Raw genomic sequence first — 27,402 nt, forward strand, 5'->3', positions numbered from 1 at the left:
AAGAACAAATGAATGATTGAATTAATTATCAGGTAACGCTTTGCCTAGTTTTCCCTAGAGTTCTTTTTATAAACTAGTTTTTCTTCTCCCTTCCCACTCGCAAACTCCTAACTAAATAATTAGTCTGGTAGAATAAACCAAGAATACTTGGATGGACATCCCAGCTTCAACATAGCAACCAAGGCAGGCCTTCCCCTTTGCTGACATACTCATCCAAGTGATGACTATGCTTGGTTTGGATTAGGCCATCCTGATTCTGGTCACATCCACATTATCGCAGATCACATTGGCCTGGTCCCTTGCCATGACTCGTGAAAGATAGAACCAGAAAGAATTTGGCCGATATGGGTTAGCTTTATTCAAAGCAACTTATGTCATTGACAGTTTCCAGATTGAAAGTAAGGTCTTCAAACAAACATTTCAATTCCCTACACAACCAACTTTATGTAACTGAGCAATTTGTTGAACTACTGTGTTCTCAGCCCTGGGCAAGGTGCAGCAGGAAATTGTAAGTATCAGTATTACTTAAACCATGTGGTGCTAATTATAAGTGAGAAAGAAATCCAGATTGGGCAGAAACAAAATCAAATGGGCGAAATGGGAAAGTCTTCAAATCAAAAAGCTAGACACGTGGGACTTCAAACATAGGAAGTACAATGGAAGTACTCAGGTAACATCATCAGGTCTGAAAATTGGATTCTAATTTGCCTAACGCCTCTTCATTAGGTGCTTCTTTTGCTTAGCATTTGACAACCCGTTAACAAAAGAACAGTCCCTGGGAATTCTCTTTGAAGATAGCAGGCCTAGCCTGTTCATTCTGGCAAGTTGTCTCATTGCTGCATGACTCAGTGGCTTTCTGGGCTGTTTCCTCCTTCTGCCCCCCGGATCACACTTTTTCCAGAGTTGACATGGACAGAGAGAGAATATATCTAAGACTTTATTAACTTACAGCAGAAACAAGCCGTGGGTCAGAGTGACAACAGCTGACTTCTAAAGGACTATTCGGAGATAATGAGAGGGCTTTCTCATGAAGCAAACAGCTGTCAAGGTACATGGGGATGAAGATTAGAAAAAAAGGAAACTTAAGAGTAGAGGCAAAACTTGAGAATTTCAGAGTTAAAAACCTATAGAATCAGACTAAAAGAAGGAGGATTTCATCCAGAAAAGAGAAGACTAAGGGATGATTTCATTAGGTCTTCAAAAATATATGAAAGATGATTTTAGAGGAACAGGAGACACCAGCTCTTTTATATCTTAAGCTGAAGTTTGAATGAATCAGTCAAATAATAATAAATTTATTATTATTTATAATAATAAAATAATAAAATAAATATATAAATAAATAATAAATAATAATAAATAAATAAAACGTTTATTTATTTGTTCAATAAATATTTATTGAGTGCCTCTTACACACCATCCAGTTGTTAAATATTAAATTCTCTTTACCCAGCGTGTGTGTGGCACTGTGCTAGCACTGACAGGGGTGGAAAATTCTACGAAACATAATCTTTCTCTTCAAGGGGTTACCTTGAAGGAGGCCCTTAAGGAGACTGTAGAATTGCTGTTACTAGGGAGCTTTTGGAAACGAGATCATGAAGATGAGTATAATCACATGACCCAACTATTCAATCCATGTTCTGTGTATTACTTTCTTTTCTGAGCCTCATCAAGGTCAATAGAGCTATGAAGTCGCTTCTGAGAATGGGTATGTGCAATGATTTATTGTCTACTGAGAAACGGAAAACGAGGGCCAAACACATTTGTGGGAACAAATACTTTTTATCAGCTTAATACCAGTACAAAATGGAGTACTTAACTTTGAGATTAAGTTTTTAAATCAGCAGGTTCTTTATTTCTTTATTGTTTCCTCCTGAAGGCAAATATTCCCATCATCTGCACAGAATGTAGATTGAATTGTGAAATAAGTTTCTGTCAGCCTGAGTCTGCTGAGAGTGGTCACAGTTCCAAATGACTCTCCACGTTGCAGACAGCTACTTGGACGTGCAGAAATGGGCTTTCCCCCTAAAATTCATGAATAGCAGCCTGTTCCAGACTCAGATCGTGACAAAATGTTACAGACTTTTCAGTGTATGAGAACTTGCCTAGAGCTAAATAAATAAATGTCACTTTTTCTAAAATTATGCATCCTCTAACGCTAACCAATTTTCAAATTAACATGCACCGAGATGATTACTTTGAAAAATTTGCCCTGTGGGGGCATCTGAAGAAGTTGTAATGCAGGACCCACTCTAGGTACTTAGTTGACTTACACAAAAGGTCAAGTCTTTCCACCTTTTTATCAGACATGGTTCATCAAGATATTATCCTTTTTATTTCAATATCACACTCACAAATCACATTATTAACCTTTAGCTACCCTCCTGGAGGGCTGCGAGAATTATTAGTTGGATAATTTTTTTGGGTGGCAGGATTACCAAGCATAGCAATGTAAAAACAAATTCATATTTAAAATTCTTGTGTATGCCTAATAAATATTAGAACACCACTGAGCTAAAATTAATGAGTCTGTATTTAAAGCATGGCAGTATTTAAAATTACCTGCCTGATGACAATTTTACTTAATTACATTAGAAGTGTCTCTTATTACTTCTTGTTAATTGCTACTTAGAATCTGAAAGGAAAAAGGTCTAGAAATTTCCAGGTAACAGGTTACTCAATTGCTAACATCAAACTGGTATTCAAAAAAATATTTACACCCTTGAGCCAGCCAGTTAGCAATATGTACTGAGAGGCACCTCTGGTACATGTTGTGGAGGATTGTTCTGGGTCCCATGGGGAGATCTGAGAACAGCTCCACAGTTTACAACAGCAGAGCAAGAATAAAGGCCTAGAAAGAATTGCAGCAACACCTGGGTCTGTGCAAGTGTGTGTCTGTGTGAATCACATACCTAAATGCCAGGGGAGCCACCCCATGGTACCACCTGCCCGTATTGTCTATGAGATCTGTGGACCAGCAAGATCACACTTCCATTACATGAGACTCTAGACTTTTCTCACCTTACCTCCTCCTATTCTTCTTCATATTTTTATGCTTATGGTTTATTGTCTGTCTCCACTCACTTGAATTTAAGCTCCACAAAAGGAGAGATTTTTATTTATTTATCCACAGATACATTCCAAATGCCCATCGTGCCTAGCACCTAGTGGGATCTCAATAAATATTTGTTGAATGGATGAATTTAATAATTTCCACAATGGACAAAGACAAGGACATCTGCTCAGGTGAATCTGCTGATTCTTTTGAAGAAAATTTCGAAATCAATATGGATGTGTGTCTGTGATATTTCTCCTTCTACTCTTAGACTCAACTTTCCAAGCCTAAAAGGCACTGGGGTAAATCTCTTTGTAGGCCCAGGAAGGACAACCTCAGGTTTCAAACTGATAGTAACAAGGGCTTGTGAAAAACAAATCTATTCTTAAAACATAAATAAAAAGGAAAAAATGTAAGCAGGCTGTGTTGGAGGATAACTTTGCAAGTTAGTTGGAAAATGAAAGAAAAAAAATTCAATCACCAATAACAAGTAACCTGTCTGAGTGAGTTTTTCTTTAATAAACTAATTTTTGACTGGCTTGACTCTCTTTGTTGGAGAGGCCAGGCCAAATCAAATTCGAATTGCTTCTTCTTGGAAAAAAAACAAAACAAAATCTTGGCTGCCTTCCGAAGGAGACTGTCAGAGTAGATCCTAACCTCAAATCATGGAGCAATTTATAGAGAAACAGCTGCCTCCATGGAAGCACGTGCCACACATCCCCAGTCACACAACTGGCTGATGGAGCAACTCATGCATATTTGGGAACAGACCTTGTAAACACACTTTTTATTTCTTTAAAATGAAATTGAGGGGTCGGCCCGGTGGCATAGCAGCTAAGTTCACTCGATCTGCTGCGGTGGCCGGGGGTTCAAGGGTTCAGATCCCCGGTGCAGATCTACACACCACTCATTAAGCCATACTGTGGCGGTGTCCCACATACAAAATAGAGGAGGATTGGCACAGATGTTAGCTCAGGGACAATCTTCCTCACCAAAAATAAATAAATAAATAAATAAATAAATAAATAAATAAATAAATAAAAATAAAATTGAGCCAATATTAGCCAGTAGTTCTTGTCATTTTTTTTTTCCTACTAAAAGACCTTTGAGGCCTCAGTATTTCACAGGGAAGTACAGGCTCTTGTATTTCCAACCAGTCTCCATGCGTATTTAATACAATTGCTATCAGTTGCAGTTTGAAAAATCCATTGTGGGAACATTCTGGGTTTAACCTGAGATTTCTCAGCACTTTATATTCTTCATGCATCAGTCTACCTTGATGCGCAGATTCCTCAATCAAAAGGAACACAATCTAATTTCAAAATGACGTAAACAGGAAATTGATGGGTATTGCCTTGTAGGCAAAACCTCACACAACAACTAGTCTGATCCCATGAAATGGAACCATTTGGAGAAAAACTCTGAGTATTTTAAACTCAAAGTCTCATTTCTCCCAGCTTTTGCTTTCCTTTCCTTTTTAATGGTGGTTCTTCCTTCTTTCCCCCACAGCCCTTTTCCCTGACTTCTCTCCACCTCCACAGCATTCCCATGGCCCCGTCAACGTGCGGTGACTGGGACACTGCAGCTTTGCCCCTGAATGCTCTGAGGTCTTCAAGGGAGGGACGACACGTGCTGTCAGCGTAGCTGTAGTCCTCTGCTCTTTTTACTCAAGAACTGAGTCTTCGTGGCTGCTTTAAGGCCCTCTGGACGTCCCTGTGCACCCCAGCTGGGCATTTGGGCATTGGGCATTGGACAGCGGCAGCCAGGCCGCGTTTCATTGATCACTGGATTCAAAGTCCATCATCTGCCTGAAAGGGATATATGGTGCAGAGACTTGGGAGCAGGTGATCTCACTGAGGAATCAAGTTGTGACCAGCAATTCACGCAATGGCTCAGTCAGTGAGTTTACTTGTTTAACTCTTGAGTTTTAGTTGGTTAATTTTCCTTTTGTCTTCACAGCAGTGTTTTAAGGAGTTTGGCTGTCCCAGCTCCCTACTGCAGCTAGAAACTGAAAGGCAGAGAGAGAGGGAGACTGAGAGTGTAGCAAGAATATATTTTTGAAGAAAGATTTCTTGTGAAGAATATATTTATAAGGATTCTGAATATTCAAGAATCCTAACAAATAGATTCTTCATGAATATATTTATAAGGAGAATAAGTTTTTAAAAAGAATTTATAAGAAAAAAATATTTATGAAGAATATATTCTTGAATATTAAGAATATATTCATAGGAACACTTCACATTCAAGAATATATTTTTCAGCCCTGGGAGTTGCAGAGGTAAAATGAATATTTTTCAAAATGATATGAAGCAAAATGTAATGCAATCAAAATCCAATATTTCAAAAGAAATGAATAAATGTGGCAAGTTGGTCATTTGCTGGGTGGTTAAGAGATGCTTCTAGATCGGGCACCTGGTTAGGCACTGGACGAGGGTTCCAGCCCAGGCCTTGCCGCAAAGCCCAAGCACTTCCCCCTACACTTCCCTGCCTCCACCTCACTCCACAAAAGGAGATTCCAAAGACAAAGACAACTCAACCAAGAAGTCCAGGGACGTTTGCAAGTCAGCTCTCAGCAAGGAAAGATGTCACAGCTCAGAGCCCCTGTTAACAAGGAGTCAATCTCCTGTGTTGTCACTCTTGGAACCTGTTTAGGACGTGGGTTACACAAGGTTAGGATCTAACCTCAGACAGAGAGAGGAAGAGGTGTTCAGAGCTGATTAGGATAGATTTTTCTTGGAATGTCTGTGGGTTGTTGGAAGTGAGAGAAATTTATTTTTGCAAAAATTATCTGAAATTACAGGCATTCAAAGACTAGGCTCTCAGAAGTCTTCAGTTCCCTGAGGATTCATGCTAAGGATCTAATGTGCACTTATGTAGTACAAATGCTCCTTTGGGGGAACTCTTTCTAATAACCTAGAAGTTTGTATTTCTTGAAGGTGTATTGGCAATTTTTTGCTTTGTCCCTGGCTCACTCATATTCCAGGTGGGAATCAGGACAGGGGGGGAGAGTAAGGGGCTGAGGGTGGTACCCAGGGGCAGCCGAGGCCTTCAGACCATCTAGGTCATTTCTGGGTGCTGCCTGACTCCTGAGGGTGGTGGGGTCCTCTTTGCAGAGGGAAAGATTTCAACTCCCCGTGTTTCCAGCCTGTCTGGGAGCATGGGGAGAGGGGCGGGACCTGGCTGGAGTGCAAGCTGGTGTGGGAGAGCTGAGTCCAGGGCAATCAGGGCCCCTCAAGAGCATCCCAGGGTCTGCCCCATGTGCTCCTGGCTCCTAACATGTAGCCACACTAATAAGGGCAGCCCCCTTGGGGTCAGGCTTGATGCAAATTTAAGGGGTTTGTATGTGGGAGATTCCTGGAAGAATGTTCAAGAAATAGGTCGCTCTTGCTGTTATTTTCCTGACACCACTTAATGGCTACTATTAGGTGTCACACACCTTATATGTGTTACGTCGGTTACATTCACAGACATGCACACATCCTTAAAATCGAATTTAAAAACGCCTTGGGGTAGGTATTATTTTCTCATTTTACAGAGAAGTTACACCTATCTAGGAAATTGACAGAGCTGGGGTTTGGATTTGAGTTTGATTGGCTTGCTTCATTCACTGATGCAACTAATAACTTACTTCGTGCCAATTAAGTGCCAGATAACACGCCAAGTGCTAGGACTAAGTGATAACAAGACCCCCCATGGTCTTTGTCCTTACAGACTCTCTAGACTAGTGCGGAGAGATGAGCAAGCAACAACAATAAAGAGTAAGGAGCAATGTGATGGGAGGTATGGCTGCCGTAGGACGCTAACAGAAAAGTGTCAAGAAAGACTATTGAGGACAGGGGTGTGGGGGGGAAGCGCCCCAGGCAGGGGGGTCAGCATCGGCAAAGATGTGAGTCCCAAGAGTTCGGTGTTGGTCCAGCACAGAAAGTGAAAGAGCGTGAAGAGAGCTCCGCCTGAGAAGGTGAGGCAGTGGTGCGATGTGGACGCCTGCAGCCTCCTGGGCCGCAAGCTCGAGAGCTGACTCTGCACCTCTCTCCCCACCTCCACGATCAGCGATGTCCTGTTGGTGGAATGTAAACCAGAGACTGACAAAGAGTGAGACGATTCTAGTCCCCTACCTTGAGCCCCTACTCTGGCGAGGTTGTGTTCACTTAGGTGAGGAAAGCTAGGGTGGGACCATCTGAGCTCCCTTTTCAAGGTGGAGGTACTTGGGTGACCAAGTGGGGACATCCAGCAGGTGGCTAGATACCTGGCTCAAGCTCCTTCTATCTGATCACACTGTCTTCTAGGAACACAATAGTTCAACCCTAAAGTGGCTTGGTATTATCTGTCCTGTTCTAGATCCTTCTGTTGAAATGACATGTATTAAATATACGAACCACAAATTTCATGCTTTATGGAGCCTATACCATGAGCAATTTTGAAGTTCTTTTTAATTAAAAAAACCTCCAATTTAATCTCTCAAATTGTTAACACTTAAATTTACTTCCCTAAGGAAACCTCTCCTACGTACCCCAATATGGTGGACTTCTTTGCTGGCTGATGCATGCAGAGCTGCCTTTGTTCTTCCGTGGCCGAGAAACACTGCCCTCGGCTGTGGCACAGGCACAGGTTACTACCACAGAAGGTTGTGAGGTGGGGTTTTATTTTATCCATTTATTGTCATTGAAAATATATTAAAATTTTAACATAGCAGAAGCAGGAATTTTAATTGTACATGACAGTCTACAAAAAAATCCAAAAAACAAAACTGCCCAGAGACAAAAATTTACATCTACCAATAATAAATTAAAATTCCATTTAGGTAAGGATCTAAAGAAATGTAATGTATGCACACCTCTCAGAGAAGGTATTTTTTTTCCTCAGTGACCTAAAGTTTGAGAAACTCTCCAAGCAGAATCAACTTTCTTAAACCATAAGATTCTTAATGAAACAAATGGGTACAGTCAGGTCTGAACCTCTCTTTCTTCTGTTTCTTTTCTCTCTCCCTGAAAAAACAATGGCGCTCCACTTCCAGGGGCGTTTGTCACTCCTTCTGTGGGTGTGTGCAAGGGAAGAGGTGCTTGTCTTTCAAAACGGTGGGACTGACTCCACATAACTTAAGTCTCAGATACAGTCACTTATACAAAACAAATAAGGTCTGACGACAAAGCAGAAGTGTTCAAACCAACACCAGATACCAAGCTCCCTGCTCTACAGCTCTGCCCTGTCAGTGGTGTGTCTGTTTGTAAGGATGCACACAAGGCCCAGACGTGGGAGAGCTCCTCAGCACACACGCAGACTGACCGCAGGCCAGCGCAGCTCTGGAGGCTCCTCTGAGGTGGCCTGCAGGCTCTGCTCACCACGGAGGCTCCTCAGCAGGGTCTCCCCAGCTGCTGCCAAATGCCCAGGCTGACTGTCAGTGCTACTCCTGGGCACATTCCAGGCAACCTGGGTAGCTCTACCGAGGCAGTTGACAGAACAAAAAGAAGAATTAATGAAGGATGAAAACATGTGTTTATTATTATTATTTTTTAAAGATGCACACTTCTTAAGTACACAAAAATCTCACATGAAGTCTTTTTAAAGCACCAGGCCACTATCTCTTAGACTTTCTGCAGCCAGATGGCAAATCTGACCCTAGCAAAATGTGAATGTGAAAACATTAATAATGTATTTATGAATATTGTTTTTTCTAATATTTTGCCACTTGCGAGTTTTATGCTTTCAAAATGGAACATGGCTTGTGTCACGGTGAGGGAGAAGGATAAAGGTGTATGTGTGGGCTTCTTTGGTCTGTTTGCTGCAATGCCTCAGAGCTGAAAAGACCCCAGTAAAGATAAAGACGTTCACAAAGCCACCCGTGCCTGGGCCTCTGCATTGTCGGCACTGGGTCAGTCCTCAAAATCCTTTAAACATATAAACCACAGGCATTTTAAAAGGTCCAGATTAAATACAGGTGTGACCTGGGGGAGATTAAAATCAAATTAATGTGGGCCAATTTTATTGCAGAGAGAACAAGATGCTGGTGCCACGGCAGTTCTGGTGGTGCCATTATCCCCTGACTCTGGGCCTGAGACAGTGTCCTCCTCAGGGAGGTCCTGGGAATTCCTGAACATGAGGATGGAGGCAGAAATCTTCAGTGCTGGGCCCAGTTTGATCTTCATCACCTTGACGATGTCTGTCTGTGTCAGAAGCAGGAAGGCTTTGCTGTCAATATGCTGCAAGGAAATAAATAAACACAAATCAAACCATCCTACCATGAAAGCCTGTTTACCCAAGTAGCTCCTGGGCGCTGGGCTCTGTGGCGCTGACCCTGGGACGGCCTCCCCGCAGAGCTCAGTGATGAGAGCACGACGCATTCCCCTCAGCTCCAACCATCACACATCTCCATTTCCCCCCAGGACCCCGAAGCCAAGGTGAATTAAAAAGGTGTTCACTTTGTTAAATATGAATTCAGTATACTCTAACTATTCCCAGGCTAAATTTCTATTGATACGTTTTAAAAATCTTGGCCTGAATTTGTATCAAGAGCCTTAAAAATAACCTACTTTCATCCGCTAAGTCAATCTCCAGGAATTTTTCCCAAGAGAACAATGAGCAATGTGTACACTCTAGTGTAATTTACAATAGTGAAATGTTGAAAACAACCCAGTATTTCAAAAATAGCAGAAGTCAATAAATTATGGTATCACCTGGGATGGGGTACCATGCAGTCACCAAAATTCATGTCTCAATGAAACACTTCATGGTTTGGGAAATTTTTCATGAATCATTAAGCCTCAAAACGTGATATGATGATACAAAAATGATACAGTTTTAATGTGTAAAATTAAATGTACGTGACCACATGTATATATATACATAGTTAAAATCTTTGAAGTCTTTACACCACATGTTAAGGGAAGTTACCTTTGGCTGGTGGAATAGTGGTTTGGTTTTTATTTTCTCCTTTTAACTTTTCTGTATTTAAAATTTTTTCTATCATAAATTCCAACTATTAAAAACAAAAATACATATTGAATAAATGTTTATTTATTAACTTTTAAAACATATTGTGGTCTGAAATGTAATAGCCTTCCCGAGATTCACACGATGGCAAGTGGCCACCAGGCAGGTCGCTTTTCTACAGCCTCTGGGGCCCCAGTGTGGTCTCAGAGTTTGATGTCGGGGACTCTGGGCATGTCCTACACCCACGTCACCTATCCACACAGATGGGCTCAGAATGAGTCCTGGTTTCAGAACCAAGAAGACAGAATGAAACGATTTTCTATGGTACCACCCTTCCATGAACCTAGCACTGTGGTTCTGACCCTTTTGAATTAACAATACAAACCCCTCAGTCAACGTCTCACTGAGGAAGGAGGACCAACGGCAATCCTGGGAGGCGGCTAAAGGTTTAAGAGTTGTAAAAAGCTTCCTGTGCATGTGTGATATATTGTCTGATGAAGAATCGTCCATTTAGAGAATAGAATACCTTTCCCATGGGTATTCAGCATATTTTCCACAGCTGAGAAGAGAGTCTCCCTCTTCCATCCCCTAACCTGGGTTCAGCTCCAGCATTTTCAGGCAAAATCTGCCGGCCAAATAGCCAGTTTTCCTAAGAATAAAGTAATAATGGTGGCGATGGTAACAGTTAGTGGTTCCGGAGTTATACTAATTGCTTCCATGCATTTGATCTTCCCGACAACACTGGGAGGCGGAGGAGGAAATCTGCAGTTATAAACCTCACGACTTGCTCACCGTCACACAGCTTCTCAGAGGCCATGTTGTGGTTGCAAGCAGGGCTTGCTGGCCTCCAGAGAAGACCCTCGGTCCATATTGCTGCCGTTTATTAAGCCCCTCCTCTGGGGCAAGAACTGGGCTGGGCACTGTAACATACTAATCCTGATCCTGAAAGGTCCCCTCACATGAGCCTGTGTTTACAGAGGACAGGAAAGACAGGTTAGGTGATTTGCCCATGATCACACTGCTGGTCCTAAGTGCGAAGCTGGAGCAACTTGACCTGCAAAGAGACTTGTGGACAAGGCAGGTCTTGGGCATCGCTAAATGCAGAGAGTGGCCCATATGTGTGAGTCTGGGCCAACTATGCCCAAGCAGTGCTGGGCTCAGATGGAAGCAGGCGGACCCCACCTTTCCATTGGCAGCAACCGAGACTGAGGGCATCGTGACCCTGACGCAGAGTTCCCTGGAGACACAGGGCTTGCCGAGCTCTGAGGGGTCCAGGACCCCAAACTCAAAGAGTGCCTCCCCTGAACCATGCATGCCCTGAACTCTAGAGAGGCAGAGTATGTGCTGCATCCTAGAGTCTTTAGGGGTCTAGTTTTCTTGGAGAGTTCTAGAGCAATGATGGAGGCTCTGGAATGAGATGGACGTGGGCTGGAATCTGACTGCCCTTTCCTCGCTGTGTCCTCGCTTCTTCATCGGTGAACTGTCCTGTAGAGCTGCTGTGAGGACTCAAGGATGACAGTCGTCAAGTGCCGAGCACAGGGCCTGGCCCATGGCAAGCCACGACAAACAAGAACCATCACTGATATCTGTGTTATTATTCTGTGGCTGGTCTAGTCTCTTCTGGGTCAAGTCTCCATGGATACTAATTCCAGGACAAATGTTAAGCAGTTTGGTACATTCCTACCCAAGAGGAGTTTGGAAGCAGAAACCCCATAGAAGGATGTGGTCGCTTCTTTGCCTCCCTCCTCAGCAGGGAAAGAGCAAAGAGAGACAAGACAGTCCAACTTTCACTTTGGAGTAGACAAATCTCCCTTCCTCCCTGGGTGCAGGCCCACGGCGGGACTCCTCCCTGCCCTGGTGCAGCCTCAAGTCACAGTGCCGAAGCTTCCTGACACCCATAGGTGATGATTAATCAATGTGTTCCAGTAGTCCATTTCTTGAGCATGCTGTATGCACCAAGCACCACAGCATTCTGGGCCAAAGCATGGCTAACCACGAAGCAAGCTAAGCCACAGGCTGACCCTGCCGTGCCCCAGCTACACTGCTGGGCTCTTCCTGCCTCCCCAGACCACTCTTATTTACACTTAAGTAAATGGAAACAAAGCACTTCTGGGTGGAAAAATATATGTAATTTCCACATTTCCTACCTCTTTCCTGAGGCTCTTGGCATGCTCGTCACAGCCCAGAAGAGACCGTACAAACTCAGCCGCCTACAGTGCAAGATGAAAAGCCTGATTTAAAACATGCACCTGAAATAATATCTTGGGTCATAGTAATTCAACATTTGAGTAAAATATACTTCAAATCCCTCAAACACTTGAGATTTAAATAGTAACTAGCAAGTTACAATAGTATTTACCAGCTCAGAAATTTGACCAGCCCCCAGTAACTTTTCTGGCCTCTTATTTCCAGAATGACCTACACAGGGTTAGTCATCGCGATGACAATGATGGTCTCTATCTGCGTGAAGCTCTGGCATTCTGGAACCTTCTCTCATCTGATCCTCCTGTCCACCCCGTGAGGTCAGGGAGGGTAGAGGGTAGTGGCCTGTGCATAGCAATTATCACAATGACTGTCAGAGATGAGGACACGTCCGCCTGGCCTTTTGGCAGACTCTAGGGTCAGACCGTGTCTTCCTCGTCAGAGTCTCCAGTACCTCACCCAGTGCCTCGCCAGCAAAAGGGACTCAAGGACTCTATGCCAAGGGAATTCACACATAAATGATGAGGCTGAAGCCCAAAGAGGTTTAATAACTTACTCAAGGTCATGCTTGGCCAGTAAGTGCCAGGGATGGTTTTGGAGCTCAGGTTTTCTGACTCTGAACCCAGAGTTCTAGAGAATCAGTCCTTCAACTCGCTTTCCCATCCTTACCTTTTCCTCCCTCTCCATCCACACATGCCCCCAATTCCTTTTGATAAGAGAGATCAGACAAAGACTTGGCTATAAGCACAGGAAGCACTGGGTGCACCCTAGTGATACTTTTGGGGAGCTGCCTGAACAAATGTGATGGAGTATAGACCCTCAACAACCCAAATGACAACTGGGTGCTGCCACTCTGGCGAGGGCCGGCACTGCAAACACATGGGATGAAAGGCAGGGCAGAAGCAATTATAAGCGAATCCTGGCAGGTGATATTTGTAGGAGGAACTGTCTTGTTTTTGTGTTTTCTTTTTGGCTCTCTGCTTCTTGTGTAGACTGAATTGTGTGCACTTGCCCTTCTCTTACTCCCTGTCTCATGGGGAAGGGCCAGGGGAAGGCCAGGAAGCTCGGGGCCTCGTATCAACATGTTCCACAATCCCAGAGCTCCGGGAGTCACGGCTGCCTGCAGGCCCTCCGGGAGACACCAGCAGATCCGGCCCTCGCCACACTCTGTGGAAGAGAACATCACAGTGTCGGCTGATCTCCACTTTACAGAAGAGCCGGGGCAGCACCCGGAGGGCACACCCTAGGGCCTGACACCTGGGTGTCAGGACACTTGTGGGACCCTGAGCTCTGACCTCGCACCCCCCTGTCATCTCACAACTGTATTGAGTCTGTCTAATATGAAGATTTCAGAACATCTTTTTTAGGGGCAATCAGTGTATTGGCGTCAAGCACCCCTAGGATGCCACAAGGTTATTTTATCATGAGTCATTTACAATCATCCTTCCAAAGTGCGGGATGATGACAATTTAAAAAAAACACCCCCTGGGCCGGCCCCGTGGCTTAGCAGTTAAGTGCGCGCGCTCTGCTGCTGGCGGCCTGGGTTCGGATCCCGGGGGCGGATCCCAGGCGTGCACCGACGCGCCGCTTCTCCGGCCATGCTGAGGCCGCGTCCCACACACAGCAACTAGAAGGATGTGCAACTATGACATACAACTGTCTACTGGGGCTTTGGGGGAAAAAATAAATAAATAAAAAAAAATTAAACTGGAATTGTTTAAAAAAAATAAAAATAAACCACCCCAAACCAGTCATCATGCTGCCGCACAAGGGCAGATTCAAGCCCTGGGAGCGCTAGGAGGCGTCTGCTTGCCTCAAGCTGGCCTCACCCTCACGATACTGAGGGGTTTCAGCTGAGAGCTGGCACTCTGGCGGTCCCCGTGCTCGGGAAGCCGAGGCTGTTTGCTGGGTTGTATGGTTTTCTCTTTCTGAGGTGGACGGTAAGGATGGAGCATGTGTTTGGTGTTGCAGGGAGCTGAGGAAAGCTTTGTAATGCTGATGGTCAAGTTGCAGAGACGTGGCAACTGGGGCATGTGCTGGCAGGGGCTTCTGGCATGTGTCTGGGGCCGGGACACTGAGAGGGGGATGAGGCCTGGTCATTTCCCAGGCTGCGCTTCTGGCCAAGTATGTCCTGACCACAGCACGTGTGAGGCCTCTGCTGGGTGCTGGGAAGGCTGGACCTGCGAGCAGGTCAAGCCTGAACTGTCAATAGGTTTAGGGTTTGATTAGTGATGGGAGAATAGAGGGAAAATGGCGAGTAAAGGACGGCTTTTCAATCACCATAATCCATGGTCCAGTATGCTGAAATCCAGAGGAGAGTTATAAAGGCCAGGGGCTTCCAGGAGGCGCAGATGGGAACTCAGGAAAGCACCGCAATGGAAGTGGGAGCCGAGATGGGCTCTGCTGGCTGCACAGTATTTCCACCGGGGGCGATTCTGCGTGGATGGGTAGAGACCGAGTCACAGAGCCTCACAGGAGCAAGGCCACAAGCAGGATGCACAGCGTGCATGTCATCAACAGTGAGGAGTCCAGCTTGCATAGAACCAGCGGAGCAGAGGGCCAGAGATGGATAAGGCAATAGAGGAGGGCCGTGGTGTCCAGGCATGGGTTTGCGGAATTCCGCAGGCCCCAGGCGCGCTGGCGGGGTGGTTCTCCGCCATGGCCACACGGTGGAAGCTCCTGGAGAGCTTTACAAACGACTTAAGGCCAGGCTCTTGCCATAGAGATTCCAAACTAATCAAGCTGGATGGGGCACAAGTGCTGGCGTATATTTTTAGACTCCTCAGTTGATTCTAATGTGCAGTTCGGGCTGAGGACCCCTGTGGGAGAGAACACGGGAGAGAGGACCGGGCAGTGTGTGGATGGGCCAGGCAGGGCATCAGCTGGGAGGCCTGCACCAGTCATGTGGGGAGCCCTGAGGGCGCGGCTGCTCCACATGGGGAGCTGGAGGCAGGAGGGGCTGCGAGATAAATCCTGAGCATCTGCCCCCAGGCTGGCATGGGGCCAAAGGAACCAGAGCTGAGTGCAGGAACAACACCGGAGAGCAGGTTCTCAGCCCTGGCACTGCTGACATGCTGGGCCCCATTCATGCCTTGGTGGGGGTTGTCCTGTGTACGGCAGGACGGTCAGCAGCATCCCTGGCCTCTACCTGCTGGGCACCCATAGCACTCCCCCTTCCCTGTTGTGACAACCAAACATCTGTCCAGATGTTGCCCAAGTCGCCGTGGTTAAGAGCCACTGTGCTAAAGGAAGGTTCTTCTGGGATGGCTCTTTCACATGAAAAGGGCTGAATATTGTGGGAGATCAAGATTTGGCCACCCTGAAATCTATCTCTTTACCTTGGTTGTTTTCTCTAGGGACATTTGACCTCCCCCACTAACTGCCTAAAGAATTTGACATAGTAACTCCTTCCTGGAACAGATCTATCTTGATGGCTGTAAAGATAATGTAGGATAAATGTTACAATAGGAAAGGCACCAACAAGCCCATCTTATCGGAAGTTCTGTCTCTCTGGCCACATTCTCTGGATGGCCCTGCAAGGAGTTGCCAGACAAACATTTACATTTATAAGGGAATCTCCATTTGTAAAGGTATCTCCCTCTCTGTTTTGGGAGGAGGGGGGATGGCCTCATTTCTAGAGGCTTATCAATGTGGAAGGTGAGGCCTTAAATCTGCATAATAACCTCACTCTTGTTTACTGTGCTTTAGCGGTAATCTCCTGTAACTGACTCCCCCCACCCCCAACATCCTCCTTTGTCGTTAGCTGAACATGGTATTTAAGACGAGAATTTCTGCTATTGTGTTGAGAAACGCAGTGTCCCTGCTTTCTCCCATGTATACGTGTTATTAAACTTGGCATTATTTTCTCCTGCTAACCTGTCTTGTTAATTATTTGGCCAGCCAGAAGAACCTTAAGGAAAAGTGCAGAGGGAGATTCTCCCTCTCTCCCAACAATATCATAGTAGGAAAATTAAAAATAGAAAGGTGGGACTAGGAAGCAGCTGAAGACGCACGTTCTGTCGTGTCTTAATCACTGGCTCCAGTGGGGAAACCATGCCAGCAATCGGGCCCCTGGGTTCCCTATGGGCAAAGTGCAGTGTTCGAGAGACGGTCTTTTAAATACACGCTCCAGGAACTCCTGTTCACAGCAAAAGGGTTGTGTGTTGCTTTGATGGTTTGCGTAGGTTAAAATGTCCTTTTCTGACCAAATAAATGAAAACAGGATCCCATTCCCCGTTCTTAGTGTTGTTAGCCAAGAAATCACTGTCCATGTCAAAGGTAGATTGGATTTTTTTAATGGGAATACATGTGTGAAACCAAAGAGTAAACAGACCAGTGCTGTCGAGCAAGGTGGCCCTTAGGGAGTACCCGAGCAACCCCTCGCAGGCCCGCCTTCCTCAAACAGTGGGGCAGCAAGACCTCGTTTGCTTTTCCACATGTCTGAAATTCTCTGTCTTTTTGGAAAGAGATTCTGATTCTATTTAACCTGTCTTTCTTTTTCCAAAGTAAAAAACATATTCCAGGAAATCTATTGAGGCAGACTTTTCTGGCCAGAAATAAAAAATATCCACACGCCTTGATCATTATCATCATTATTCAGGATCGTTACTATTTTATTCTCCCTAAGAATAAATTATGTTTTAAGCTTTAATATAACATTAACATTTTTGCTACAAGTTTTCTAAACGTGAAGTGGTGAGCTTTAACACACCATGAGGGCAGAACCAGAAAGTTTCCCTCTCACTCTGCCCTCAAAACCTTGTTTTCTTCTTCAGGTGTGTGGCACACGTGGAGAACTGTTCAGATGGGAGTGACTCTGTGAGAGAGGGAGGCGCATCCCTCAGCCTCCACCCAAGATGGCTGTGTGGCCACGTCTGCTTTTCTGAGGTCAAGGTAGCCCTGCTGGAGCGGGGCAGCACACCTGGTGTGGAGGCTGACACGCAGGCGGTTCCCAGCTCTCTGGAGCGCAGTGTCCCACAGCTAAAACCCTGGCTCTGTTTTGGAAGGACACCAAGTTAATTCTAGGGATGCTGCAGCAGCTTGGAAAGACTAAGAGTGATGACGTTGTGCAGGCTCTTAGAAGAGCCCGTTACTTTACCCAGCCTACTTCCCCCCCGCGACCTACTTTCCCTGGTGTCCTCTTGGAGCTCAGCAGGCCTTGTTTTCTTCCGTGAGGCTGCCATTCCCTTACATCTTTCCAAATGGTGGTGTTCTCCCTCTTGCTCAGCGTGTAGCTGTGTGCCTGATTGTACCGGCTCAAAGTCCACTGGGGACCATGTTTCCAGCCTGAGTCTCCTTAACAGTGGAATTTGTTATTTGCCCTTTTTTATAAGGGCTGCTATGCGTAGTTAGCAGTATCCTGAATTTTTCAAAACACTCCCTCCTATGTAAAGATTGCTTTTAAAGTGACACCATCTTTGTGTGTGTGTGTGTGTGTGTGTGTGTGAGGAAGATCAGCCCTGAGCTAACATCCAGTGCTGATCTTCCTCTTTTCGCTGAGGAAGCCTGGCCCTGGGCTAACATCCGTGCCCACCTTCCTCTACTTTACACGGGACACCACCACAGCACGGCTTGACAAGCGGTGCATCGGTGTGCGCGCGGGATCCGAACCTGCGAACCCCGGGCCGCTGAAGCGGAGCGTGCGCACTTAACCACTGTGCCACAGGGCCAGCCCAAGTGACCACCATCTTTTAAAGTGAATGGACATTTAGGGACATGTGGTTGAGGCCAGAGTGACTTATAAGTGCTGCTTTAAAAAGCACTTTTGAATGTAAGAACTCAAAGTACCCGTACGTGCACCAAGCATCCCCGAGTCACACCTGTGGCTGTAACGTGCACACCACATGTGACATCCAGCCCTCATGTGCCCACGGACACCTGGCAGGAGGCTACTGCATACAATTCACCTCCTCATTTATTCACTCACCCACTGGTTGTCAGACACCCACTCTGGGCAAGATACTTTGCTATAAAGATGTAAAAAGACAAATATATTTCAGTCCATATTCTTAAACACTTATCCTCTTCTATAGAATATTTCCATGTCCCAGAGTAAGAAATACACTTCACACTGACCATAACTGCCGTGTGTGCTCACGCCCACATGTTTCTAACAGGTTTCACAAAACAATAACCTTTACTACAATTAGGTACTTTCATCCAGTCTTGTCTTGTTCAAGAACCACTAAATTGACTTTATACCTGTGCTTTGAAAAACACTTCTCAAGTAGAAACAGCCCCAGTGACAAAGGAGTTAAAAGCCTGTCCCCACCCTCTGGGAAATGTTTCAAAGGCCCGCTGCTTCTCTTCACAGGTGTCAGGAGCAGAGCAAGGTCGCCCTCCCAGGCCAAGACGGCAGGCAAAGGGAGAGTTTTTGCGCTTCATCTTCTGCCCTAGACAGATGCCCCCCTTAAGTCTCACTGAATGGCACTTAACACAGCCACATACAAGTCCCTTTTCAACACGGCCTGTCCCTGTCTCCTGAGGTTCCCCTTCAATACGCCCAGTGGGAACAAAGCACAAGAGAACAGCCACCCCCACCACGCCCCCTGCCTCCTGCTCACCCTGCACTGCCTTTTCAAATCCTCACTGCCCTGCTCGCCATTTTTCATACGGCATCTGGAATGGCCACAAACTCTGCTGCTGGTGCTCACTGGGATGCACCCTAAGTGAACCCCCTTCTGAGGGCTGCCTTATTTTCAAAGATACAAATAGAACCATCACAAAGCCCACACTGTCAACCCATCAGAGTCTTGTTGCGGACCTATCTTGGTGCTGGGAAATGTGCTATAGAACATGAGGATACTGACAGAAATTTAGGATATGGTCCTTGTCCTCCAAGGCATCTAGTTAGGGAGACATCAGGACTAAGACATATTAAACATTAGGGAATAACCATAACTGTTTTCTCTGGGGGAAAGCCACGGTTACGGAAGCATCACAAAGCATCGTGAGCAGGAGCACTTTATAAAGACAGCCTCTCTGATCGTGGTTTTTTTTTAATCTAGAAAATTTCTAAGGCCAGCAATAAAAGGCTGGGATTTCATGTGCACCCATCACAGAGAACTCAGGAACTGTGACCTCACCTTAATGACCCTTGATGGCATCTTCAGTCTACCTCCAGGGAATCTCTTCCTTTGGAGACCCCTCCCGTCCAAATGAGACTTGTGCATGGACCAGCCACTTCCCTTGAATCGTCCTCCAATCTCTCACTTTTATTCAGTGCCAAACTCGAAACTTGTCAGATCAGAGTCCCCCCAGATTTCCTATTCACTGCTCAATGTTCCTAAAACAGCGGTTCTGGTTCTTTTTGGATGATGGTCCCCCTTGAGAAGTTAATAAAAGCTCTGGCCCTCCTCTCAAGGAAAAAACGTACACATATTGTACATAATTTTTCCAAATCTCCGGAAGCCCAATTCCACAGCCCCAGCCAGGAACCCCTGCCCTCAATCTGGCATCTGTCCTGCTGCACAGAACACTCACAGCTGGCCTCCTCTCGACACTTCTCTTTCAAGGACCCCTGGCTTCTCTGCAGAGCGCCCCCTCCCAGGCCCTCCCCCTGCACTGTCTAACTTGGTCCCTGTACTCCAACCTCAGCAGCTCCCTCTGGGCCCTCATGTCCTCGAGGAGCGTTCACTCAGTGACCTCTGCCTCCACTCTTTACTGGCACCCCCATCTTGTATTTCTGCCCCTTGGAAGAGTGGTTCTTCATCTATCCGTGTAATCCACAGGGACCTGTCCCATAACAAATTCATCACCTTATCTCCCTGCCCCAAAATGCTTCCTTTCCCCAAAGTTTCATTTCTTGTGATGGTACCACTAGTTTTCCATTCTTTCTGGTGAATTCTTCAGGCTTTGCAGCTTTCACATTTATTATCCTAATTAAGCACTGAACTGTGTAGTGCTGAGACTATAAACAGAATCTCAGTGGCTCATTCCACTTCTTCCTCTCTGTATCTGATCAATTTCCCTCGTGCTTTTGACTTGAAACGTCCACTGAACTCAGGTGTTCTTCCGGCCGCCGTGCCTGGTCCAGGCCCTGATTTCTCTATACCAGGAGCGCGCTGGTGACTTCTGGCATCTCCCTCTTCTCAGCCTCTTCTCACTCTTTCTCTTTTTGCAGATCTTTGCCATTCCTGTCTTCTGGAAGCACCATCTTCCACAGTGACTTTCTCATTAGAACCTCAGTTGGTTCGTACTGCTGAGCAACTACCATGCAGGTCCAGTGCCCAGCCTCACCCCTGCCCATCTTCTCATCCAGGTCACCTTCCTCTGTGCCCAGCTCGGCATGTGCGTGGTGAGTCAGACGTCACCTCAGGACCTGGCTCTGACTGTGTGGCCTTGAGAAGTCACTTGGTCTCTGGGTGCCTAAATTTCCCTATCTGTAAAATGAGCAAAATAAGAGGACTTGCCTTACTATCTTTGTATTAGCATTGTTCACTATCATTATTGATGTTAGTAAAGGATGCATCCTGGCATTTGTCATACTCACTTCCGTGCAATCTCCTGTTTTTCCCTGCAACTGGAATGGCTTCCCTTCTTTCCTCTGCTTAGATATAGTCCACTTTTGTTTCCAAATCCAGCTCACGATGCCCTTGTCATTCAACAGTCATTCAACAACCATTCACTGGGTCATCTACAAGTGCCAGGTGTAGTAAGAGGTTCTCAGGACACACACCAGGTGAGTGAGACGAGGCCTCTCCCCATCTGGTTGGGGCCACACAGCGAGGACAGGGCAGCAACAGAAGACTTAGACCAAGGGGGCGCCCAGCCTGGAGGCTCCTGCAGGAGTGGACTGAGTTGACGGCTGGCCATGGCAGCAGGCACAGTGGGAGGGGCACTCGAGGCGGCAGCGGCTGTGCAAGCATGAGAGCAGCGTGCAGGGCCTGGTGGTCAGACCGGAAAGGCAGTGAGGACCGCCGGGCAGGCCAGGACGTGTTGGGAGAGCCAGGGCCTGTTGACAGCGGGTAGAAACACCCCGGAGCGCTCCCTCCTCTACCATGTTCGCCCACTTTCAGGATGCAGCTGCTCTGTATATGGAGAGCTGGATGCCGGTGGCTGTCCTTGCGACATCTTTTTGAGCAGGACAGAGAAGATGTGAGGGGCCAGGAGCACGGTGACAAGCAAGGGAAGAGGAGCCACGGTGAGTCTTATTCTAAGAAAGGTGGAACTTCAGATGAAGTCAAAGTCAGGAACAAAAGTTCTCAGTCAAGCTCCCCTTGACGTGCAGTGTTGTTTCAAGGGCAAAGCCGCACAGGATTAGATTACAGACACAATAGGTTTAATCCAGTTGGCGGGTCATGAAGCAGATGCACGCTTTGTAACCTGGTAAAAATCCATAAGCGGGGGGGCGGGGCAGACTCTGCACACTCTTTAAGGAGCAGGATCACATTTAGCCATTCCCCAAACACCCAGCACCTCCGGGGCCCTTGGGAAGAGTGGAAGGAGAGGTGGGCAGGCAGGCTCTGCCGGGGAAAAGACGCCGGCCCCTCTGCTCCATGTGGAGGAATGCTGGGCAGGGGTATCCGCCAGCTAGATTTTGTGAGGGGCCTGCGAGGAGGAGGGGGAGCAGGGTGGCTCCACACCTCCCACCTCTGCACGGCCTTTGCTGCCTGCTCCGGGTCTGGCGCTGGAAAGGGAGGCTTAAACCAAGGGTAAGTCCAGTTGTGCAGTCAGCGCTCCATGAACGTGTGGTGACTGATTTAACACAGCTCTAATCTTGTCCTTAGAGTGACCCAGGGTTTCCCTTCATTTAAAAAAACTTTAATTAAGCCCTGTTAAAGGTAGTGAAAACAATATCTTTATCAAAAAGATTGTCAGTCAAAGAGTATATTCCTTACAAGAAGATTGTACATATGAAGCATTTCTACAGCAATACAGTAAGCAACGAGGCCTACCTGATCCTTATGAAAACCAATATTGTCAAGCATGCTCATATTAAAATCGGGTCCATTTTCCCCTCTGTACAGCATCTTGTGCAATGCTGTGATCTAATTTAGTTTAAAAATAAACCTAAAGTTGACCAGGTCATCTGTGACTTCGGATGGACAAAGGGGCAGCACAGACTTGTTCTGTAGTGAGAACAGGTGAGCCTCCCCTGGCCCTGCGGGCCCAGAACACCCTGGGGATGGGATTCCTCCCAGGGAAGATGCAGCTTAGGACAGGGGCTGCTGCGACCCCAAGGCTGAGATGCTTCCTCTAATTCAATCTGTGATGTGGCCTGGAGACTTGGACCCTCGGCCTAATTAGCCCAGGCTGATGGCGATGCAGCACAGAGAGGGTTCTGGGAGATGAGGACAAAACCTACTGGGCTTTCCTAATTTCCTCAAAATCACGCCTGCCTTCTCCCTCAGGTGTGGATCTTAATTTGATACAGTGGATTCGGTGCTCAGGGGAAATTCTCAGCAGCAGGGCACATTCTATCCCAGGACCCCAGAGCAGCTCCACTCACCTCATCCGCTGTCCCTTGGGCCACCTCGCCTACTTGGATATGAGCCACGCTTGGAAGCAGCTTGCAGTGCTGCTCCCTGCCCAGGGGAAGGTCCCGGAAAGGGTGAACCAACATGGACAACCTGAAGACTGTGCAGCGCCTGCTGCGTCTGCTCCATGGAGTGTTCTGAAAGAGAGGCAGGGCGAACAAGGCAGGGACGGCATGAGTTAGCGAGCACCATCTTGGGTAGCCCTCACTGTCCAGAGTCAGGTCAGGGAAAGTGCAGACACAGTGCAAACCCTGGTCTTCTGGTCACACAGCCTCAGTGCCAGGAGGAGTCTCCAAGCACAGCCGATACCACTGCTCTGTTTCAAAACAATGGTCATGAAAGACAGATGTTCTATAAGGCCCTGGAGCCTGTGGCTATTTGCTAAGCAAATCATCTCTGTGGGGCTCTGTTTGATGCCAACGGAGAGCTGGCTTGACACTACCACTGGCTTCTCTCTCCCTACATCAGGAGTCGAGGAGGCACAGAGCCTCACAGAATGGCTATTAAGGGGCTTGGCACACCCAGCCACCTGGGATGTGCACAGACACAAAGAATGATTTCCTCCAGGCAGCCACTCTGTACATCCCCAAAGAGGCAATGAGCCCAGGTCCACATGTGGCTGCATAGGTCCCTTGGAAGACACTGAACATGGAGTGCAGCACAAGGCCCTGTGAGAACCTGGTGGCAGCTGCTGCTGTAGCACCCAGCAAAACACGATGACCTGGCTGGGCCTTGCAAAAGCAGCTGCAGCTGAGATGGGACTGGCCTGGCACATGCACTCTGAAACAGACTCTTGAGATCAAAAGCTCTGACCGTGCCGTGGTTCTACAACATGCAGGGCAGTGGTTGCTGGCTTGCCCAAGAGTGGCTGCTCTCCCCAAGGAGTGACTTCAATTCCACCTCCCACTTCTCCCAGCCTTTCTGAACTAGTTTTCCACCTTCAAGGGTGGCTTTACTCTTGCGTCATATCCTGACATTTAGAAGGAGCCATAATCCCTAATTATTTGGCTTTGAATGTACAAATGGATAAGGAGCAAACACATTATAGAGATTTCAGAGACAACTGATGCCTTTATAATGACATCATTTCAGATACTTTCAACACACATTAGAAAATAAAGCTGCTGATAGAGACTTTGATAAGAAAGGCCACAACGGGAAACATCTGAAGCCCTCTACAAGCCTAGTTTGCTTAACAGGAGCCACATAATTTAAAGTTCATGATGATGATTTGTGTTTTACTAACAGAGTCTGAAAAGCTATTATGCAAATCTTTCTGCCTCAAATTAATTACAGATTTCAGTACATAAGGCTGACCTGCACATTGCATGGTCACATAGTCATGACCCCGTTACTAATCAGGTTCTAAATTGTGAAGGAGCCATCCGTCACTGCCCTGACCGCTGGGCACAGACACCCTGCATATTTACCCATGCTTGCTGTCTACACAGATAAAGGGACAGCAAAATTGTGGCCTTCTCTCAAACTTTTATGCTCTAGTTGCAAGCAGCAGCAAATTCATCTCTAAATGCTGACTGTCCAACACTGACCTTTTTAGTATGTAAATAGTGTACCTCCCTCTATGTAGTTCAGCCAACAGCATGTGCGCCCGTTCTGAAGCGTAAATTCACATCTTCTTTGAAAAGTCAGTATGTTTACAAATGTGAATGTTCTTTAATGAAGTTGTCAGTTGGACAAGGAGCATGTTCAAAACAAGCCCTGGAAACCCAGGGAGGGAGCGGCACGGAGCAGGTCTGCAGACACGGCCATGCAGAACCAGCAAGGACTCTCCTGGAAACCAAGAGTCAAAGCTACATACTCCTACGGATTAAGACCTGAGCCAAAGCCAGGCTTTATTCTGGAAAAGAATCGCTGCATCCATTAAGTGGTTGTTTTGCTGATATAGCATGAACTTAAAAAAAAAATCACATTTGTATCTCAAACCCACACCCTGGGTAAATCAATTATGTATCATTTCCAAAATGGATAGGACTCTGAAAACACACAATTAATGAATCATGTTTTGGAGGTACAAAGATGTCAAGTAATGGTCATTGGATTCCTATGATTGACAAATAAAGGTTGAAGGCATTAAAAATGTAAAAAAAAAACTATTGTGCTCTCAAGCAAGAGAGTTTTCCACATCACAATTTTGGAAGCAAATTGCTTTGGGTGCTGAGGCATCCACTCGGAAATACACCTAAGGAGGGGTTGCCAGTACTGGGGTTCCTCAGTCTCCTACTTGTCATGATTCCAGGCACTGGAAGACAGGGTCTTCAGTCACTTCCAGCAGCAGGATGGACTTTAGGTTACAATGAGAGATGGGGAGCTCTAGCTTTGCACTGTACCCCTGAACTCCAGCGGCTGAGGCTATCTATGGCTTCTGAATACATTTAACTGTGTCCCTATTAAATCAAACTGTTTGTTTGTTTGAAGGGAGGTGGAAGCTAGATTTCCCAAAGGTTGAACGAACTTAGTGGGGAACAGGCTCTTCATGCCGTGGGCAGTGGGGAAAGCTGCAACCACTCGCTGGGCCGCAGATCCGTTCCCTGGAGTCAACTTCACGGGAGTATAGGGCTTGTCTGCTTATCTGCAACCTCAGGTTTTTGGGTAATGCTTGCCTGCAGCAGTTACATGCTGAAATGAATAACGTTTTTACCATTATCAATTTTACATCATGAGACGGAAAGCTTGAAAGTGGAGTTCTCCTGCCCAAAAAGACTTGAGTTAGGTTAGGGAGGGAGTTCCTGCGGAGGCAGTTTGGATGACTAGTCAGCCATTTCGGAGACATGACTGGCGTCGACAATACCTATCATGGAGAGCCGGCGGGAGGGGTTGGCGTGGTCCCCAGCACACAGGACCATTCACTAAATGGTAGGTGCTGCTCTAAACTCGACTGTAAGCAGCTGGAGGTCAGGACTGACGCTCTGTGAAGGGAAGCTGCAGTATTCAAAATTCACAAAATGCAAGACTAACTTTTCAACAGTAACAAAAGAGAGAGAATGCATTTTGGAGAGTGTTTCATGGTGGTTGTTTTGCATTCTTTGTACCATTTACCAGGTGTAATTTCTTCCTAAGCTGATGATTTGGGGCCGGGGTCTGCAGGTCCAGCTGAGAGAATGCTGGGACAGGCTTCCTCAGAGGACGGTGGCACGGGGGAAATGCAGGGTCCGCACCTGCTTGCCTGGTTGTAATCCTGGTCCCCACATAGTTGCTGAGTGACCTTGGAGGAGATCCTTAATTCCCGTGTATCAAGATTTTTCATCTTTAAAATGGCGTAATAACAGTACTTATACCTCACTGAGTTGTTGGGATGAGAACAGCTCTTAGTACACAGTGAGTGTTCAATACAGGTTAGATATTACATTACTGTTATAAGATAGACAGATATTTTAAGTTGTAACAATAGAGAACGTGGGGACATATAGAAAATTTCCAAAGGCAGTGTGGCTAGACGTGCCCAAAACATATGAAAGCTGAAATTCAGACTGAAACTCAGGATCTGCAGGGCCTTGTTCCAATTTCACACCCACGTGGTCCTGGAATGACAGTGCAGTGGTCACCAAAATCATGTGCAGGGTCCTAGAGGAAGGAAAGGAGAGTGGAAATCCACTGGACGCTGCCGACACAGGGTGGGGCATCTGTGGCGCAGGCAAATGGGTGCTGATGTGCGGCAACCACACAACACTGTGAAAACACACTCGGCCTGCCAGCTTTGAAACTATGTGGTTCTTGACAGACTTTTAAAATGTGGGGTGATTTGCATTATTTTAAATTCTGTGCATTAAATTAGACTTTTGAAAATATCCACTTAGAAATTTGCATCCATTTTTATCAAATGCGCATATACTGATTTTAGCTTTTTACCAAGCCCAGCACAGCTCATGTCAATTAGATACTCACTAAATAGTTGTTGATAAATTAAAGAGCATAAGCCTGTGATGAAGGTGTAGGCTGCCCTCAGAAATCATTCTCACTAGATCAAAAGGATCAGATTATTCTATCTTGGGGCACTTTGAATAAACAGAGGCTTCTAGATTAGAAAAGGATGTCTACCATTAGCAGAAGGCAGAAACGGTCTTCCTAACTGGGTAACTGACATACTCCATCCACTAGGCCCAGCCCCCAGCCCCGTGTCCACCTAACATAGCTGAGGCTTACGGGATGCTTCCCAGTTACCCTGCCTCCCTGCAGCAATGATTCCTACCCAGCTCCCCTAAAAGTCAGCCAAGGAAATTCAGTCTGCAAAAGAAGCCCTCCTACTGGAGGTTTTAACATTTAGTTAATCAAAACGCCTTTTTGCACCAGAAAATTAAATTCACATGTAATCTTGGCTTTGTCTCTAACACCAACGTGTGAGTGACAATATATGAAGCTATCCCTACACTTAAGATGTCTTTACGTTTCCAGGAAACAGACAGTACACATATACTTGTCACCTCAGTGATCTGCCATTTGTAGAATAGTTTGGTTGGAACAATGTTTTTGCTACTATTTTTCTCTCGTTGGGAATTTCTGTTGGGTTTTATGCCTTTTAAAAAATATAATGAAGTGTTCAATGATTTCAGTCAAAGTGCTTCAAGATTTGGAGTGCTCTCCAGTTTCCGAGGCCACCATGTTGAGCTCTGTGTCCAGCTCCAGGATACAAGGAGGCCCTGGACTAGAGGGCTGGAAGACATGGCCACAGAACTGAGTCCATTTGGCAGTACTCAGAGAGGAGGAAATGAAGAGTTCCAC

General features: G+C 46.3%; 1 protein-coding gene and 1 long non-coding RNA gene across 2 annotated transcripts in view; one reads left to right on the plus strand and one right to left on the minus strand.

The window, feature by feature from the left end:
- Positions 1–6,881: 6,881 nt before the first annotated feature.
- The window catches only part of L3MBTL4 (L3MBTL histone methyl-lysine binding protein 4), a 342,274-nt gene continuing 321,753 nt past the window's right edge, over positions 6,882–27,402 (minus strand). The window contains 6 exon segments of the mRNA XM_058556539.1: positions 6,882–7,115; positions 8,342–8,495; positions 9,101–9,255; positions 12,133–12,195; positions 22,638–22,767; positions 22,769–22,802. Of these exon segments, the coding sequence (XP_058412522.1) occupies positions 6,882–7,115; positions 8,342–8,495; positions 9,101–9,255; positions 12,133–12,195; positions 22,638–22,767; positions 22,769–22,802 (770 nt within the window).
- On the plus strand, positions 15,465–17,596 carry LOC131415241 (uncharacterized). Its single transcript, XR_009222382.1, has 2 exons — positions 15,465–15,777; positions 16,963–17,596. It is a non-coding gene; the product is annotated as an uncharacterized LOC131415241 (long non-coding RNA).

This window comes from Diceros bicornis, chromosome 16, assembly GCF_020826845.1.
Source record: "Diceros bicornis minor isolate mBicDic1 chromosome 16, mDicBic1.mat.cur, whole genome shotgun sequence".
Taxonomy (NCBI): Eukaryota; Metazoa; Chordata; class Mammalia; order Perissodactyla; family Rhinocerotidae; genus Diceros; species Diceros bicornis.